At 31.7% G+C, this 18,652-nt stretch overlaps 2 protein-coding genes across 5 annotated transcripts; one reads left to right on the forward strand and one right to left on the reverse strand.

Annotated features, from left to right (window-relative positions):
• Positions 1–613: 613 nt before the first annotated feature.
• On the reverse strand, positions 614–8,049 carry LOC134683292 (uncharacterized). Of its 4 annotated transcripts, none has more exons than XM_063542486.1 (5): positions 7,984–8,049; positions 2,858–3,031; positions 2,378–2,479; positions 1,382–1,513; positions 614–1,010 (listed from the first exon to the last, which is right to left on the reverse strand). In XM_063542486.1, exons 2-5 carry the CDS (start codon positions 3,011–3,013, stop codon positions 879–881), a joined length of 522 nt encoding a protein of 173 aa, XP_063398556.1. In that variant the 5' UTR covers positions 3,014–3,031; positions 7,984–8,049; the 3' UTR covers positions 614–878. The 4 variants fall into 4 exon arrangements, with proteins under 4 accessions (XP_063398556.1, XP_063398555.1, XP_063398554.1 ...); XM_063542485.1 differs by having other exon boundaries at positions 7,962–8,027; XM_063542484.1 differs by lacking the exon at positions 7,984–8,049 and adding an exon at positions 7,793–7,841.
• A 20-nt stretch (positions 8,050–8,069) lies between these two features.
• Positions 8,070–18,351, forward strand: LOC134683291 (peroxisomal membrane protein 4-like). Its single transcript, XM_063542483.1, has 4 exons — positions 8,070–8,235; positions 10,473–10,535; positions 12,872–13,070; positions 15,653–18,351. Exons 1-4 carry the CDS (start codon positions 8,147–8,149, stop codon positions 15,899–15,901), a joined length of 600 nt encoding a protein of 199 aa, XP_063398553.1. The 5' UTR covers positions 8,070–8,146; the 3' UTR covers positions 15,902–18,351.
• The last annotated feature ends 301 nt before the right edge of the window (positions 18,352–18,652 follow it).

The raw sequence follows: 18,652 nt of genomic DNA on the forward strand, positions 1-18,652 counted from the left end.
GACCTAGATACGGCAACCGTTAATATTGGCTGTTCAAACTCCTCCCTTTGAAAAATCACATTGCCAGGCATTTGCTTGTTTACAAACAAAATAGGGAGGTTTATGGAACAGTTTACTCAAACGCCCTACACTCATACACATTGGGCATAGAAATAACACTAATTGTTCTAATCAGAATCAAATTAATTCATATACTTTATTGTAGCTTTAACATGGTTAGGTATTATATTCGGGTAATTTTAGCCCGCACTATCGCTCGGACAAAAATAAACTACAATAAAGAATAGCTTACATCAATTATTGCTTAAACAAAACGCGAAAGTCATGGCAGAAGATATAACAACACATGATTATTAATTACAATTGCAGCTTAAGACCTAACATTTTGTGTTTGCAATATGATGTTTTATATATTTACCAATATCAGAAATGAAAATAAAACGTATCCATTCTCGTTTAAAGCAAACCATCCCTTGGACCAAAATTAACTGGTATTACTCAAATGTCTGTCGTTCAACATTGCGTTAGTGCATACCAAAAGTTGGTATTTAATGCGTTCAAAGAAGACACATAACGTATTCTTTACCGATTTGATGGAGATACACAAATGACATGATGTTAACATTCATTTATTTTAATGACTGTCCAATCATCTAAATCGAAAATGATAACATTTTGTAACCAGAATTGCACAAGAAGTCTGTATAAGCCTATATTTATAATGTTGTTTACTAAAATGAAAATGAACAAAATGAAAAATGAAAAATTGAATAGAACACATTGAAACTTGTATTCCTCCCGGAATGATTTGTTATGTTCAAGCTGTTCTATTTTCGCCTAAATGAAACTTAATCCCCCAAAAATAGCATTCAGTTAGTTCAACTTTTCTCTAAAATCATGTCTATATAGGCACCAGATATTAAATCTGATTTTGAGATTCCAAGTTTGGTCATTAAATCATCAGCAATACTTTGACCCTCGTCCACTGTTTGTCCTTCCTTCATCACAACCTGCAATGCAATTATTAAAAACAATTGAAAATCAATCAAAGAACAACTAAAAACAACTCAATACTAAACACAGTCAATGTGTCCTCACATATTAATCTTTAAGGTTTAAATGAAATTTTATGCAGATATTCAATACAAAATACACATTCGTTTACACATTTATTGGTGTCATAACATTGGCTGTCATGCTCAGATTCCCCAAAAAATATAGTTCGACATCGTTCAGTCACTTACAATATGTCATCTTTTTAATTTGAAGTTTACTTTAAAGCTAGGTACCAATGCACCATAATTGAAATACGTGTACCTCGATCATTAGCTATAGTGTGTAATACTTAAAGCTAAGAGCTCAAAAAGGAAATTTTATTTACCTCAAGTTCCATGAAATCGCCATCATTAAGATTATGAACTTTGTCAATGTGGACACGTGTTTGTCCTACCATATAAAGAGTTCTTGTTTTCTTCACTTCTCCCTTTATACCAAGACATTTACCAAGGGTCTCCTGCGTAAAAAAAATACATTATTTTAAAAATGCAAACAAATAACGAAGCGTAAGAATTAAAATTTTTAAGTTAATGAATTAACCATTATTAACGTTAAAAACGTTGTCATGCAACTGGTTAAGAAGGATCTCAGCAGTTGCATGATTTATTTCATCTTTTGGTGTACAAGTAAGGAATCTACGGACAATGTTAATTTTGTATCATTAAACGAAATGGAAATAGTATTTTCGGATTTCGACTGCCGTAAAAACTTGTTAGCTCTCACACACTTTTGTTAAAACAGTAAGGAAACTGGTCTTAATATATCATGTATAGATAGATAAAAATAACAACCAGAAAAGTATAGCCTTCAAGGAGATTAATTAAGGTTTCATGAGACAAAACATAAGGTTTTTTTTCTGTAAGAATTTACACATCTTTTAAAATACTGAATCAATATAGCATAATGGCGACCAATTTTCAAATCATAATATTAAGCAAAAACGAGGCTTTCCTGTTTCTATATATCCAACATGTCCAAATATTGTGTAGATTGATATAGCCGATAATATAAATGCTGAGTTCACACATATATTCGAATTCGATTCGCTTTAACTAATTCTTTAACTTTTGATTTGTATTCGCAAACGCGTATTTCCAATGCGAAACGGATAATTCATATTAACCAATTCGAATCAATTCGAATTACAAAAGAAAAATGTGTAAACGCGATAAGGGAATTCCATTCGAATTAAATGTCTGTGTGAAAGAGGCATTAGTTATTGGACTGATGGACAAACGGACGCAAATGAAATTTTACATGTTTTATTCATTCTAAGTAGAGAATCAGTAAGCATCTGCATATAATTGATAAATATTCTTACTTTGAGACTGTCAGGGTTGGAAACTTCCGTAATGTTATAGTCGCTGAATTTGGGTCCAGTTTGGTCAGGTCTATCGTAGAAGATCAGTTGCGCAGTTTTACCCTATTTGGAGAAAAAGAAAAAAGTTTGTCAAGAAGTTCAACATAAATTTCAAGTCTCATGACAATACGCATGAGGAATACTGTTTTCTATCAATATAGACATTTGGACGATTTTTTTAACAGGAAAAGGGATCATCATATTATTTCAGATCCGATTATTTTTTCTGCTTAAAAATTGAAATATTTTTTACAAATTTGTTTTAACATTCAATTGATTTTAAAATATGCAGAGTTGTGGTTCATATATGTAAGAGAATGTTGTCATAGTCACAATGATAGTTTATGTTGTTTAAACTGTTATATTGCATAACCCTCAAGTAAAAAAAATAAAATAAAAACACCAACATCGTCATCTCAGGATGCATATAGGTAAATTTACCTCAATCTTTCGTAGTTTGAGTCTTCCCTTATCCACAGTGAAGAATGTGTCTTCCTGGTGTAGAATGGTTGGTCCCTCAGTACATATCTGTTCTGCTATCTTACAGACACCTCCTACGTCTTTTAAATGGGCTTTTATTTCAACGTTTGACGGCATTTTGTAATTTGAGTATTACTGAAATTACAAATAAAAACTACGATAGAGGCCTCTATTGAGAAATCCTAGTTCGTGACTTTGGGATATAAATATTTTGCAGCAATGTTAAAAAAAAATATTTTGCTATACTAGTTTACCGTAATTTAGATTTAGCATTATTTGAATTTACATATTGATAACAGTTTAGACATGATAGAGAGTTACTGTAATTCTAGATATTAAACAAAATGTTTTCATGATTGTGTTTTCCCTAAAAAAAAAGTTATAATGATCCATGACTCAAGGGTTGGATAGGATTTTATTCCTGCAAAATTATCAAAATTCAAGCATTACTAGTATGTCCGTCTTCTTAATTTAGTTCTTACGATACAGAAACATTTGATTTTATAAATTTTCTTCAGTGGCAGATCCAGAAATTTTCATAAGTGGGAGTGGGGACCACCCGCTCCAGTCATGCTACAGTGATTCCCTGTATATTCAATCATTTTTTCCCAGAAAAAAGGGGGGACTCCCTGCTCCCTTTAAATCCGTCTCTGTTCTTGAAAGAAAATTCAGGTCGAGAACGTCAACAATCACGAAAACAAAAACAAAAAATTCACAAACTGATAACAAAGGTCTTTGAATATGGTCCAGATTGGATGAATTTTTTTTAAATGCACTATATAATTATTTCCCTATGACCGGGCGCGGATCAAACCATATGCTAGTTGCCAACCAATGAAAACTGACCACATCCCCCTTTTTTGGATTTTCCTATGATCACGTATACTTGCCGTAGTACCCATATTGTAGATCCTATATACGTAAATAAACAGAAGATTCTGCGACGCGTGTCAACTTCAAGTTGGAGCCGGAAATTTTTTCTTCATCTAAAAAAATTTGCCATATGTTTACCGTGCATTCTATGCGTGACAAACTTTGTACTTTTGCTATTTTGTTGATGTCCTCCGGACACGGGTAAGAGTATATCTTAGTGATGGTCTACTAAAAATATGCTTTGATCTAGCTGTCAGTAACTGCGAGTACTGTGAGATCTGTACTTTGTGTCTTTTTGTTGTTGGGATATACAAGTACCCGGCCACGTCTACTCTCTGTAGTATTTTTTATCCATATGATGAGTTGAGTCTTTTTCAACGGATTTTTATAGTTCGTCCCAAGTTATGGGAGGATTGGGGTCCCACTAAGCTCATTAACATGTTTAACCCCGCCACATTCTGTATACATGTATACATGTATGTGCCTGTCCCAAGTCAGGAGCCTATTAATCATTGGTTGTCGTTTGTTTATGTGTTACATATTTTTTTTCGTTCATTTTTTTAAAATAAATTAGGCAGTTGGTTTTATTCATTTGAATTGTTTTACAATTGTCATTTCGGGGTCTTTTAACGCTGACTAAGCGTTATAGACTTTGCTCAGAGTTGAAGGACGTATGGTGACCTATAGTTGATAATTTCTCTGTCATTTGGTCTCTGGTTGAGAGTTGTCTTTCTGGCAATCATACTGCATCTTCTTTTTTTATATAACATATGTTTGTCTCTCTCTTTACTTGTGATAGAGGTGAAACTGATCTAAAAGAGGGACGAAAGATACCAAAGGGACAGTCAAACTCATAAATCTAAAACAAACCGACAACGCCATGGCTAAAAATGAAAAAGACAAACAGAAAAACAATAGTACACATGACACAACATAGAAAACTAAAGAATAAACAACACGAACCCCACCAAAAACTAGGGGTGATCTCAGGTGCTTCGGAAGGGTAAGCAGATCCTGCTCCATATGCGGCACCCGTCGTGTTGCTTATGTGATTACAAATCCGGTAAATAGTCTAATTCGGTAGGTCAAATTCATGAAAGGGAAGGGGATTATAGTTACGACGCAAGGAACATATCCGATATCATTTGTGAAATGGTAATTCCATAACGGTCAACCAACTCGTGATGGCGTCCGTAAAATTTACGAAGGGATGATTTCAACTTCGCCATTTGGAACTCTTGATTTAATAGCTTCCTTGTGAGCAGTGACCCTCTATCAAGAAAATCATGATAGGAAATGCAAGCACGGGAATATCGTATCAATTGAGAGATATATACCCCGTATGCAGGTGCTGCTGGAATGTTGCTACTTAGAAATGGAAAGTTCACAATTGGAAAGCTGACATCATCTCTTTTGTCGTAAAGTTTTGTCTTCAACCGACCCTCATTGTCAATTTCTAGATGTAAGTCAAGATATGAAGCTGACTTAACTGTATCTGTAGTATCCTTTATCTCCAATTCGATGGGATAGATGCGTTCCACATAGTCACCAAATGTTGAATTGTTTAGTGAAAGAACGTCATCTATATAGCGGAAAGTACAGTTAAAGGATATTGCTAACTTCTTATCTTTCTTCCTAAGAAGTTCCTGCATGAAGTCAGCCTCATAATAATTAAGAAACAAGTCAGTAAGTAGAGGGGCACAGTTTGTTCCCATTGGGATGCCGACAGTCTGTTGAAAAACACGTCCTCCGAACGTAACAAATATGTTGTCAATCAAGAAATCAAGCATCTTGATAATATCTGTTTCAGAGAATTTTTTGTTTGAATCAGAGTGATTCTTTACAAAGTAGGATTTATCCCTCCCTAAGACTAAGGGTTCCTATACGTAAAAAAACAAGTGTTGTGCTATTTGCTTTATTTCAGATCTTTGACTCTTGGGATGATTTGTTTTTACTCCCTGTGTATTTTGCCCTGCAATTTATTTTAAATGTGCATCTTGCGAGTCCAAGGTCCCTTACACGCTTACAGCGAGTCTCGTTGGGGTTTAATCGTGACGCGGCGGGATCGGACTATTTTTTTAAGCATGACACGTGAGAGTCGAATAATGAAACATGAAAACATGAACCGAAGTCCTGCGGTTCACGGGCTATTATGGCAAAGAGAAGCAGGATACGGGGTTGTCGCTAAACAGTAAGCGGGATCCAGGATCAGACAACCCCAACCTCCAATGAGACCCCCTTAAAGTCGGACATAGTATATGTATGTTAATCAAATTATTTTCCTTGTAAACATATAATTTATGAGCATGTGACCATGTAAGGGTCATTTAATTAAGAAGCAATTGTATGCAATTTATAGGATTTTTGTTTTGGCTGATAAACACACTTGTCTGGCCAATCCTGGAAGAAAGGCTTGCGTTAATTTAAACAAGTATGTGTGTGTACTTTCCAATACACTACGCAATTAAAAGGTCGTTTAGACAAGTTAAAAGGAGTTCAATTCGGCAGTCAGCATTAGATTAACAGATATACAATTATTGTCATGATCAAGTTTAACAAATATGCATGCAACTGTGCAATTGCCAAAGGACATATACTAGTACATGATATATGATGGAACATACAAGAGCTGGTTGTCAGAGGGTCCTGGTGTGATTTGCAGAATAGAAAAATAATGAATGAGTCCAAAATTTAAACAAATATTTACATTTTAGTTACTAGGGTATCAGTAATTAATAAGGAATCGAGAACATTAGATACTGCAAAGAAATAGAGAACTCTCATATATATATCATAATCTATCATGTCTATATGGCTAAAAGGATAAAGAACACGGCATATATTTATTTAAAGAACCACAAAAAGGATCATCCAGACCCTCGATACCTCTATGTTGCAGTGAATATCATGAGAATCAATATGTCCGATATGATATTATCATGATTAATTATATCCCATATGTCCTATTTTATATAGCTAATGTTTTGGGAAATAATAAAACTGAGTTAAGGGCTTGTTAAGAGTTACATGACGTCATAATTTTTTGGACTAGGTTGTGACCCCCTCCCCTTTTCAAATGTCTGGATCCGCCGGGCCCCCTGTTGTCTGTGCGCCTGCATGTATCACAAACGAGTTGGCCACGATTTATAAAAGGTATGAGTGTGTCTATTAATTTACTATAACGTACACTACATCGGTCTTAAGGTTCATCATAAGGAATTGAAAAATATGGCCGTGTTTACGCCTCAATAATTACTATGAGTACAGACAAACTGGTACATCCAGGAAAGTTTTAAGGCATGGCAGGAACTAGATATATAAAAGTTATATGAAGTCTACGTTTCAGAAAATTAAAAACTTACCTGCATTTTGATGTGCATTTTTTTCCAGTCTGCAGAAGATAGCAAAATAAACAAACACCCGAGTTTCATTTGATACGGTCCACTCAGTTACACAGTTTAAACCTGTTAAATCACCTATTGTCTACAGGAGTCTATTGTCCATCTATTGTCCATTTAAATCAATACTACTCACAACATTGATTATATGAGGGGAGCTTCTCAATCGTTTTCACTACTTAGTTAATTTTTGCACCTTCTGCAGGAACGAAAAAAAATGGATAGCAAAATCTAGAAAAGTTTATAATTTTCTGAAACATAAAATGCATTTAAAATTTATATATCTAGTTCCTGCCATCCCTCAAAACTGTTCCAGGTGTATAGGTTAGTCTGTGCTCAGAGTAAAATTTGGGGTGTAAATACGGCCATTTTAGCCAAAAGGTTATGATGAACCTTAACTAAAGGTCTAATGTAAGTATAAAAGTATAATTTATCATAATGTATATATAAATTAGCGCATTCACATTAGGTAATTTGTGGTGAAAATACATTGAATACATGTAAATTCGATACAGCATTTCAAAGCGAAAGTCGATTTTTTAAAATTATATATTGTAAAAATGTGCTAAAACAACGAAGCATTTATTTAAAAACAGTCCGCTTTATTAATGAAAATTTAACTTACCGCTAAAAATCAAAGCACGTGTTTTTTGTTTACGGAAATAAATGATATATACATGTAGGGAGAATTAGTTGATTTTATTTTTAGATGTGTAGTACATAACACGTAGTTATACGATAACAGTTATTTAATTGGTAATGGAAAATTATATTTTCTTGCTAATAAAGTATACATCATAAATTAATCTGCTTTACTGGCTAATTTTGCAGTATCATTGTAGTAAAATTTTAGCAATCACATTAAAGACGGGTCCCGGTATTTTAGCTCTTTTGTGTTGAAGGTAAAAAAGCTACAAATGTAAACAAAAACCTTCTGATCTAAGATTTTGTGACCGGGTCATTTTGATAACGAAAAAAAATGTCAGTTGCAGCTATTAACAGATTATTGCTATCAGGGCAGTATGCTACTGTACTGTCGGTAGTTAAAGGTTTCAGAAATGGGGCGGTGTAAGTCATATAATAGAGACAATGTTATGTTTTCAGTGTTGTCGTTGCCGTTGGTCGTCTTTCAGTTTCATGACAAACTTCTATCAGATTCAGTATATATATTTTATTTCAGCTTATACAATTTAATTGCTATATATATCAACATCAGGTCACAAATATAAATCAAATCAAATAAATCACATCAGCATGATCAGTCAGGTGTGAATCCAGGTCTGTTCGCACTCAATCACGTTCGCCCCCTTTCACTTTCCCACACTACACGTTCGCAACCGAAGTTCGTTTGCACCCTACAGGTTCGCTCCCAATTTTTATTGGTTTTGTTCTTCAAACTTACATTTTTTTGCATGAGTGAATATTTTCTCTAAATTCCAGAGTTGTTGTCGGTTGTCCGAACCTTTTAATTAAGTTTTGGCAAGTTTCTTCCTATATAAGAATATTTGTTGTCATTGGCTCAAAATAAAGTGAGATTTTGTCAAAAAGTTTTTATTTGTGTTGAATAAATCTTAATCAATTATGGTTAGAATAGAATATCTTTTATTTCCATAAGAGGTACATGTACTCTCAAAGGGGCATAGTGCATATATACATATATGACAATATAAAGTTACAAACTATTACAAATACAATAAAGCAGAACAACAAAACAGTATACTAAAGTTAGACATTATAAATATTGCTTACAGTATCCCAGTGTTATATAATAAATGTTAACTGACAAGGCAGGTGTTTTGATAAGAAATAGCCAACTTGTTTCAAAATATTAATAGACTCACAGTTAAATAACCAAATTAATTTATTGACCATATCCAAGGAGTTAAAATGTTTACCTTCTTTAAATATCAGATCAAATAACAGGTCTCTATCCTTAGAGTATACAGGACATTCTATAAGAAAATGAAGTACATCTTCCACTTTATTTAAATCGCATTTATCACAAATTCTCTGATGAACTTCTAATTTGGAATATCTCCCAGTTTCAATTTTTGAGTCTATGAGATGATTCCTGAATTTTGTGATAGCTTTTCTCAGATCAAAATTATTCAAGATATATAAATAATTTTCTTTACAAAATGATCATGATGATGTTTTAAATTGACAATATATATGTTCTTAGTTTTCCTTGGCTATTTTGGCTATAAGCATTCTCCCAAAATTTAACATGGGACACTTTTAAACAATTAACATGATTAAGTAAAAATTTTCTGAATTTGTATTTACTAAAATTAATAAAGTTACTAGTGTATATATTGCTACAGGTATATAATTTCTTGATAAATAATTAATTGTTTCAGATCAAAGCGGCCAAGCTGTTCAAAACAATTATCTTAATTTCTGTGTTTTTCATTGAAAATTTTTAATGTTTTCCTCATACCAAGCTAAATTATAACATGCAGTTTAAGCAATTTTAAAAAACAACAATCATCATGATCATGATTTTCTAATTATTCAATTAGAATTTGATTTGATATTGGGTGCGAATATGTAGGGTGCAGACTGACCTTTGGTGCAAGGTGAGAACGTGTATAGGGAAAATGAGGGTGCGAAAGTGTTTTGGGCACAAACAGACCTGATACAGTCAGGGGTACTACTAGTCCTATAAAGTATGACTTCACATTCTTATTAAATTAAAGTTTTTAAATTGATATTTTCATTTTATATTTTTTTTTATTGCAAATTATTAATGCGATTATTAAATAAAGAAATATGAAATTTATAGTTTTAAACAAGAGAAATTTATGTGGGATTGTAAAAAAAAATACTTATATAAGTAAATTTTTGACAAAATTAAGGGGAGATTATTCAAACATTTTAATTAAATTATATATAAGTATACATTTTTATTTTATTTACTTGTACATGTAAGTAGAACCCCTGACTGTCATTCTCCGATTAATAAGCTGCTACATTTTGTACATGTATGGATAAGAAAATTTGTTAGTAATATATTGTTCATGGCCAAGTTGTTAAGATTAAAGGCTACAGTGCTGAAGGTCATTGGTTAGATTCATACTCAGAGCTGGAAATTTCAGTATGTTAGTCATTGTTCATGTTGTTTATATTAATATGATTTCCACTCTCTAGATTGTACATTTATTTTTACTTTTATAGTTTGAAACAGTAAATATTTCTTGACATAATTCCTTGTTTTGTACATCATGTAGATATAGGAAGATGTGGTGTGAGTGCATGTATACTTTTATTATGATATATCAAAGAGTATGTTTTTGTCTTTACAGCTATGGGGCTAAAGTTCGGTTTCCACATTCACTGGTAATGGCATTCTTGTTTAAAAGAGAAAGGTAGGTAAAAAGTAAAATAAGGAAAAGTCTGTAACACCAAGGAAATTTTAAAAAAAATCCCTTTTCAAATGGAAAAATCAAAAGCTCAAACACATCAAAGGTATGGATAAAACTCATATTCCTGACTTGGAACATCAATTTCCTTATGTAAAGTCAACTAAAGAAAATTTAAGGAGGTATGTACTAAGCCTGCCAGTGGATTTTATTTTATGAATAGTACATGTAGTATGAAAATAATAAACAAATGATTCTTTACTTTACTTCACATGCTTTATTAAAGGTAATAAAGACAAATAGGATAATTTTCGTTTGCAGCAATATATGGTGTCTAGCTTACAATGTAATATAAAAAAGAAGATGTGGTATGATTGCCAATGAGACAACTATCCACAAAAGACCAAAATGACACAAACATTAACAATTATAGGTCACCGTACGGCCTTCAACAATGAGCAAAGCCCATACCGCATATAGTCAGCTATAAAAGGCCCCCATAAGATAATGTAAAACAATTCAAGCGAGAAAACTAATGGCCTTATTTATGTAAAAAAATGAAGACAATTTCAAGAAAAAAACCAAGAATTTCTAACAAACATTTGTAAAACAGTACACATCACTTTTTACCTAGAGAATTATTTAGCGGTACATTTACCATTAAATAAATTGTACTTGTTTTTGTTTTATAATTATTATCCCTAGCGTGACTGTCATCATGTACTGTAACAGGACTTTGATAAAATATACTTGTACATGTATAACCCCTGACTGTCATTTAGTCTTACAGTGACTTAAATTATATGTGTATATTTAAATTACATATTTGTATCAATTAAACACTTTTTTTCCTTAAAAATTGGAGATGACATATATTCAATTGCTAAATAATTGATATCCATTAAGGTACAAAACATTTCTGCTTGATTTTCCTATGAACAGTTACTTTGGAAAGAAATATAAACCATTGAAATTGGTTGGTAAATTATTTATTTTATACAACTAATATGCTTCATATATTTTTAGATTTGATTTTTTTCCTCTTCTTTTTTAATGTTTTTTAGGAATAAAGTATGGCTGACATTATGATTTTTTTTAAAACTTTATATCAATGAATTTTTTTTAAAACTTTATATCAATGAATTTTTTTAAAAACTTTATATCAATGAATTTTTTTAAAAACTTTATATCAATGAATTTTAATTAGGGTAAACACTAATATATATATACTTGATGTTCTGGACATAAACAGTGCTAGTCCAAAACTGGTTTTATTTATGAAAACAAAATTTTGAAACTTTCATTCAACTTATTTACACTCAACACATCCTAATATCAAGTTTAAGCACAATAGAACATTCATACAAGTCATCATGATATTATTTATTGTTGAAAAAATGAATAAAGAGAGATAACTCTAATATTTATTACAGACACTCATGTTTTTTGTTAAATGCCAAAAAAAGTCTTAAATACATTGAATTGCAGTACGAGACAAGGCTGTCAAAATTTAATAAAAGATATATTGTCTAAGGATTCACAAGACATGATACTTTTAAAAATATTTATAATTAATAGTAATACAATACCAGCAGAGGATAATTTTGCTCAATGCTCATAATATATAGTAATTAAGAAGATACCAGGAGAATGAGCAGAAGATATTTACAAGTGTTTAAAATGAAAATGATTATTATGCAGTCAGGGGTACTACTTGTTCAAGTTATTTTTTATTATTTTAAGAATTAAATATTAATATAAAAGTTATCAAAAGTTAATATTTAAGATGCTCCTTAGTAAATTGAAATTAAAGGGAGATAATTCAAACCTTATCAGAAAAAATGAAAATAACAAATTTACTTATAAAAAGTATATTATTATTTATTTATATACTTCTTCATGTAAATGAAAATTAAAAGTATATTATTATTAATATTCATAAAATAATTAGTAAAATAAGTTAACAGTTCCAGTTCAATCAATTTCATCCTTCCATTGGGACTCTTCAGGATAACTGATATAGCGTTGTTATGGGCGACGTCGTTACGGAGGTTTGTGACTTCTGGCATCTTTGTAATCAAAAGTTCTTGGGATTATTATTTATATATATACTTCTTCATGTAAATAGAAATAAGTTGTACAAGTAGTACCCCTGACTGTTATGTAAAATTCTATATTTGCACTCATTATTTATGTAATATATGTAAAAAGGATCAATGAAAATTGTAAATACCAAAGACAAGTGCTTTAAAAAAATATAATAAGCGTTTGGAAATTTTTACACATTTAAAAATATTTACTATATATTATTCAATTATTACATGCATTATTTTATTTTACAGTCCAAAAGATATGGCAAGAGGAATTTTAGAAGCAACATTTACACATTCTAAGAACTTGGCCATGTTTGTGTTCCTGTATAAATCATTGACTAGTCTGATGTCCTGGTTACAGTCAGAAAAGGTTGAGTTTCACTCCTTTATGGCGGCATTTGTTGGAGGATATTTGGTGTTTGGTAGATACAACAAAGTTAATGAACAAGTAAGTTTACAAAACAAAAAGTTTAAGCGAGCAGTAAGGTGTTTATTTATATTTCTTGAATGAATGCTGCTGACAAATTTCATGAGTAGAAAATTAAGTCAGAAAAGAATGCACAAAAAAGGTTGAGAAATAATCCCAAAAAGTTGAGTGAATACTAAGAAGTTCATGAAGTAAGGACTTTACATGAGAAAAGTGTCTGTCTGTTATGTTGGTTTACAGATCTAGAACATACATGCATTTACCATAGAAAAAGAATAATTATGATGACATATAAACTGTATAAGGCAAGTACTTTTTATCATGAATTGTCTTCATAACAATTTTAAAGTATACTCTCCCTATTACTTTTGTAGTGTCTTGAGACTGCCATGGTTTCATACAAATTTGAATCAGATATATTTCAAGCCAAATTTTAATGTAGATAAACTTTCCTCATATATATATATATACTTCTAAAACAGATTATTGGACCTTTTACATGTGTGATTCAGGTCTTTTCAAACATGTTAATTTGTAAAATACACACATGTAGAATGTGCTACGACCATCACTTTATATTCTATATGTACTCTTGATACTATGAAAACAAGAAACTGTTCAAACTTAACTCTGTATCATAAGAAGAAAAATTACAATTTTTATAACTTGAAAGTTGATTTGATAATACCGTGTTCAAGGGGAAATAACTCAATGTACATTTGCTAAACTAAATATTTTCATGTTGCTTTTCATGTAAAAGTCATGACTTGTACACAATAGTTTAACTACATGTGAAACAACACAAAATACCAAATCCTTACAACATCATATACAATTTTATATAAACATGTTTCAGAATGTAGTACTTGCCTTTAACAAAATGTGATGTTTTTGAGTATTGTATAATATATAAAATAGGGAGATGAGTTATGATTGCCAATGAGACAATTTTCCACCACAGTACAACTAAAGTGGATGTAAGGAATCAAAGGCAGCCTTCAACAATGAGCAAAGACTATACTGCACAGTGTTCCAGCTAGGTTTTCAAAAGGGCAGGGTGCCAATCCTGAAAAAGGGCATTTAACGCGCGATATGATAATATGAAAAGGGCATATTTTAATAAAAGATGTTAATCAAATATTTGTGTTTATTTGTTGAATCACAGGTTATACAAGAACAACATCATTAGCCCATATAGAACTCTATCTTTCTACTTTTAAGGCTGAAAAACTTGTCAAGCAGCTTGTCACACAAGTTTTTTTTATCATTGCTTGGCACAGTTGAACTTTATATGCAGTATGTTTTGAAAGGTGACCTGTTTCATACTGTTTCTATGGTCTGCCACATTTTACCAGTTTCACCTTTCTACCCCTGCTGTGCTTAATGGCAATACAGCACAAAACAGCTGTGCTCAGTAAATTCACAATTTTAGGATATAAAGCAACAGTGAAAAATTGTATCAAAAATAAAGAATACAGAAAAAGATGACCAAGGCACCCTACCAACACTGCTACTAAGACCCTCTAACTTTTTCCATAACTCAAAATAAATACCTAAACATATATTCTTAAGCAAGAAGTATGGAGACATATTTTAGAATATGTAAATGGGTTACTCAATGCTAGGGAAAAAATCAGATTGAGTTATCTTTCTTTATTCGGATGTGCCCTTTCTTTGGAGGATTATAAACAGTACGTAAATATGATGTAAATATGATCACAATATGGCGGCCGATTTTGTTATTTTCGTATCAAAAATGAAGGCAGTCAATGACAAATACGTCTGAATTTTCTGTTTATTTTATGGAAAACAAGTAAAACAATGTCTTCAACGAGTTTATTATGGTTTTCCAACTTTCTGTCATTACGTTTCCTCCATGAAACTACAGTAAACATAGCAAATTGTGCTTAAGTTGTTGTGTGCACATTTCATCAAAGATAATTGCTCACATTTCATCAAAGATAATTGCTCACATTTCATCAAAGATAATTGCTGACTGACCGATTCTATTTGAATGAATTAATGTTGATGATCATTAATGACCCATCCGATAAACGGATTACCTATAACAACAGATTATGACACCAGTTGTAACCATTGATTAGCTTGGGGTCGTAAACAAAGTCATAAACTTTTCCACAGGTAAAATTTAGTACTTAGCGTATCATATCAATATGCACAAATTAATATGCAATCGATCTTCAAAAAGGCAGGGCGCCCTGCAAACTGTTAAAAGGGCACAGGGCGCCACTCAGAAAAAGGCGGGTGCCGAGCCCTCTGAAAACGGCCTAGCTGGAACACTGCTGCATATTCAGCTATAAAAGACTCATGAATTACAAATGTAAAACAATTCAAACAGGAAAATTTAAATGTCCTAATTTACATGATTTATGTATAAAGTAATGAACAAAAACAAATATGTAACACAGCAACAAACCACAACCACTTAATTACAGGTTCCTGACTTAGGATAGGCACATACATAATGTAGTGGGGTCTTTTTTTGTCATGGTTTATCAATCGTTGTAACGTTGAACTTAGCACAAGCATGACAAGGTCAAACGTAGATGTTTAATAAAAATGATTTAATATTTGTATTTCAGATTAATTTGTACCTACTATCAAGAATTCTATATGGATTAGCCAAGTTAGGAGTTCAAAAAGGATATATTCCGAAACCCAAGCATGACACTTTTCCATTTTTTGCTGCATTAGTTTGGGGAGTAGTTCTGTGGATGTTTGAGTATCACAAGGACACATTACAGCCATCACTGAAATCATCCATGACATATTTATACCATGACAGTAACCAATGGAATAGCTTCAAAAATTTCCTTATATACAACAAATGAATAGATAATTTGTAATTCGTTTTTACTGTAATTTGAACAATCAATTCAAGTCTTTCATCATGTATAGATCCTTTCAATTTTTTCATCATTTTTGTAGAAAACATTGAAACATATTAGCTGTGTCAGATAGAAATTAACCTTATGCAAATAAATACCAATACATCTTTTAACCCTCCTGGGATGAAAATATAAAATAGACATAACCTCAATCTGTTACTTCCTATTTGATTGAATGTTTAAAAATCAATCACAGCCATATACTTGTACATGTATATGTGCATTTGCACAGCTCATTTATAAACATGTACATGTATATGTGCATTTGCACAGCTCATTTATAAACATGTACATGTATATGTACATTTGCACAGCTCATTTATAAACATGTACATGTTTATGTGCACTTGCACAGCTCATATATAAACCTCCTACTAGTACTGTAGACATGGTAGAGACATAACATTTGCAACTTTTAAAGTTTGTGATTATTTTCTTAAATAATTTTGAGTGGATAAAATGGATAAGATGACTTTCTTTTAATCTGCCATTCCATTTTGTTCAAGAACAACAAAAAACTGAAATATTATGCAGTTGATTACTGCCTAATTTCCTAATATGTTAATTAATCAATAATGGCATTTTTTGAAATCTGTCACATATTAAATTTATAAACCAACAATTAAAAATAAAATCTGGTCTATATTTCTAAGATTTTTAGGTTCATCAAAGGTGTTTTTTTGTAACTCTGAAGGCTGCATTACTGATTGTTTACTGTGTACAGTGAAAATGTTGTGTAAACGAATTATTTAGAGATTGTTGATAGTGGAAATGTATTTGTGATAAACCTGCTTGATGTAGTCTACAGTGTCAAACCTAAGATTAAAACTTTATGTTTCTCTGTGTATGGAGCAAGGGTCAAGACTGGTTATCTCATAGGTTGAATAGTGAACCCAGGTATGATAACAATAACAATAAGACCAAGAGTGTTGGTCTTATACAACGCAAAGTTTATATTCATGTTCCATTAATGTATTTTCATCCTCTTGTTCATATATTACTTCCCGTCTGGGGTCCTTATCTTTGAACGATCACTGAGTTCATCATAATTTAGTAAGGTCTATGTGATTTTATATTTGTCCAAATGAAAACTTGCCCATTAATTTATTTTTGAAATACAGAAGACATATTTATGTACTGAAACAATTTTGAATTTTTTGAATTAAAAAGAAATATGATGTTGCAACTTGTATCCTTCTTTTATTTATAGATATATAAATTGAGAAATGTTTCAAACAAACTCTTGCAGAAGTGCATATAAAAAATTTGTCATTATTACGATTTTTATTTGACCGCAAAAATTGAAAATTTTTTGGTCGTATATTGGTATCAGGTTGGCGGTGTCGTCGTCATCGTCGTCCGAAGACATTTGTTTTTTTGCACTTTCACTTTAGTATAAGTAAATAGAAATCTATGAAAGTTTTATGACCATTAAAGGAAGGTTGGGATTGATTTTGGGAGTTTTGGTCCCAACAGTTTAGAAATAAGGGGGCAAAAAGGGGCCCAAATAAGCATTTTTCTTGGTTTTGGCACCATAACTTAAGTATAAGTAAATAGAAATCTATGAAATTTAAACACAAGGTTTATGACCATAAAAGGAAGGTTGGGATTGATTTTGGGAGTTTTAGTATTAACAACTTAGGAATTAGGAGCCAAAAAAGGGCCAAAATAAGCATTTTTCTTGGTTTTCGCACAATAACTTTAGTATAAGTAAATAGAAATCTATAAAATTTAAACACAAGGTTTATGACCATAAAAGGAAGGTTGGGATTGATTTTGGGAGTTTTGGTATTAACAACTTAGGAATTAGCGGCCAAAATAAGCATTATTCTTGGTTTTCGCACAATAACTTTAGTATAAGTAAAAAGAAATCAATGAAATTTAAACACAAGGTTAATGAACACAAAAGAAAGGTTGGGATTGATTTTGGGAGTTGAGGTCCCAACAAATTAGAAATAAGGGGCCAAAAAGGTTTATGACCATAAAGGAAGGTTGGGATTGATTTTGGGAGTTTTGGTATTAACAGTTTAGGAATAAGGGGCCCAAAGGGTCCAAAATAAAACTTTGTTTGATTTCATCAAAAATTGAATAATTGGGGTTCTTTGATATGCCGATTCTAACTGTGTATGTAGATTCTTAATTTTTGGTCCGGTTTTCAAAATTGGTCTACATTAACGTCCAAAGGGTCCAAAATTAAATTTAGTTTGATTTTAACAAAAATTGAATCCTTGGGGTTCTTTGATATATGCTTAATCTAACCATGTATTTAGATTTTTGATGTTTGGGCCCGATTATCAAATTGGTCCACAGTGAGGTCTAAAGGGTCCAAAATTGAACTTTATTTGATTCTTCAAAAATTGAATTCTTGGGGTTCTTTGATATGCTGAAACTAACCAAGTCTGCCAATTGATATCTTATCGTATGTTTTTCTATGTTGTGATGTTATGCTATTGTTTCAGAAAAAGGGAGAAGGTTTGGGCCCATTAAAACGTTTAATCCCGCTGCAAATGTTTGCACCTGTCCTAAGTCAGGAATCTGATGTACAGTAGTTGTCGTTTGTTTATGTAATATATACGTGTTTCTCGTTTCTTGTTTTGTTGATATAGATTAGACCATTGGTTTTCCCGTTTGAATGGTTTTACACTAGTAATTTTGGGGCCCTTTATAGCTTGTTGTTCGGTGTGAGCCAAGGCT

The sequence above is a fragment of the Mytilus trossulus genome, chromosome 9 (genome assembly GCF_036588685.1).
Source record: "Mytilus trossulus isolate FHL-02 chromosome 9, PNRI_Mtr1.1.1.hap1, whole genome shotgun sequence".
Lineage (NCBI taxonomy): Eukaryota > Metazoa > Mollusca > Bivalvia > Mytilida > Mytilidae > Mytilus > Mytilus trossulus.

Excerpts from the sequence above, each read along its gene's own strand:
- LOC134683292 (XM_063542486.1), bottom strand. The coding sequence starts at position 3,013 with ATGCCGTCAAACGTTGAAATAAAAGCCCATTTAAAAGACGTAGGAGGT. Across the intron at positions 2,480-2,857 it reads TCAAACTACGAAAGATTGAG|GGTAAAACTGCGCAACTGAT; the intron begins GTAAATTTACCT and ends TTCTCCAAATAG. Across the intron at positions 1,011-1,381 it reads GCGATTTCATGGAACTTGAG|GTTGTGATGAAGGAAGGACA; the intron begins GTAAATAAAATT and ends ATTGCATTGCAG.
- LOC134683291 (XM_063542483.1), top strand. The coding sequence starts at position 8,147 with ATGTCAGTTGCAGCTATTAACAGATTATTGCTATCAGGGCAGTATGCT. Across the intron at positions 10,536-12,871 it reads TTCTTGTTTAAAAGAGAAAG|TCCAAAAGATATGGCAAGAG; the intron begins GTAGGTAAAAAG and ends TTTATTTTACAG. Across the intron at positions 13,071-15,652 it reads ACAACAAAGTTAATGAACAA|ATTAATTTGTACCTACTATC; the intron begins GTAAGTTTACAA and ends TTTGTATTTCAG.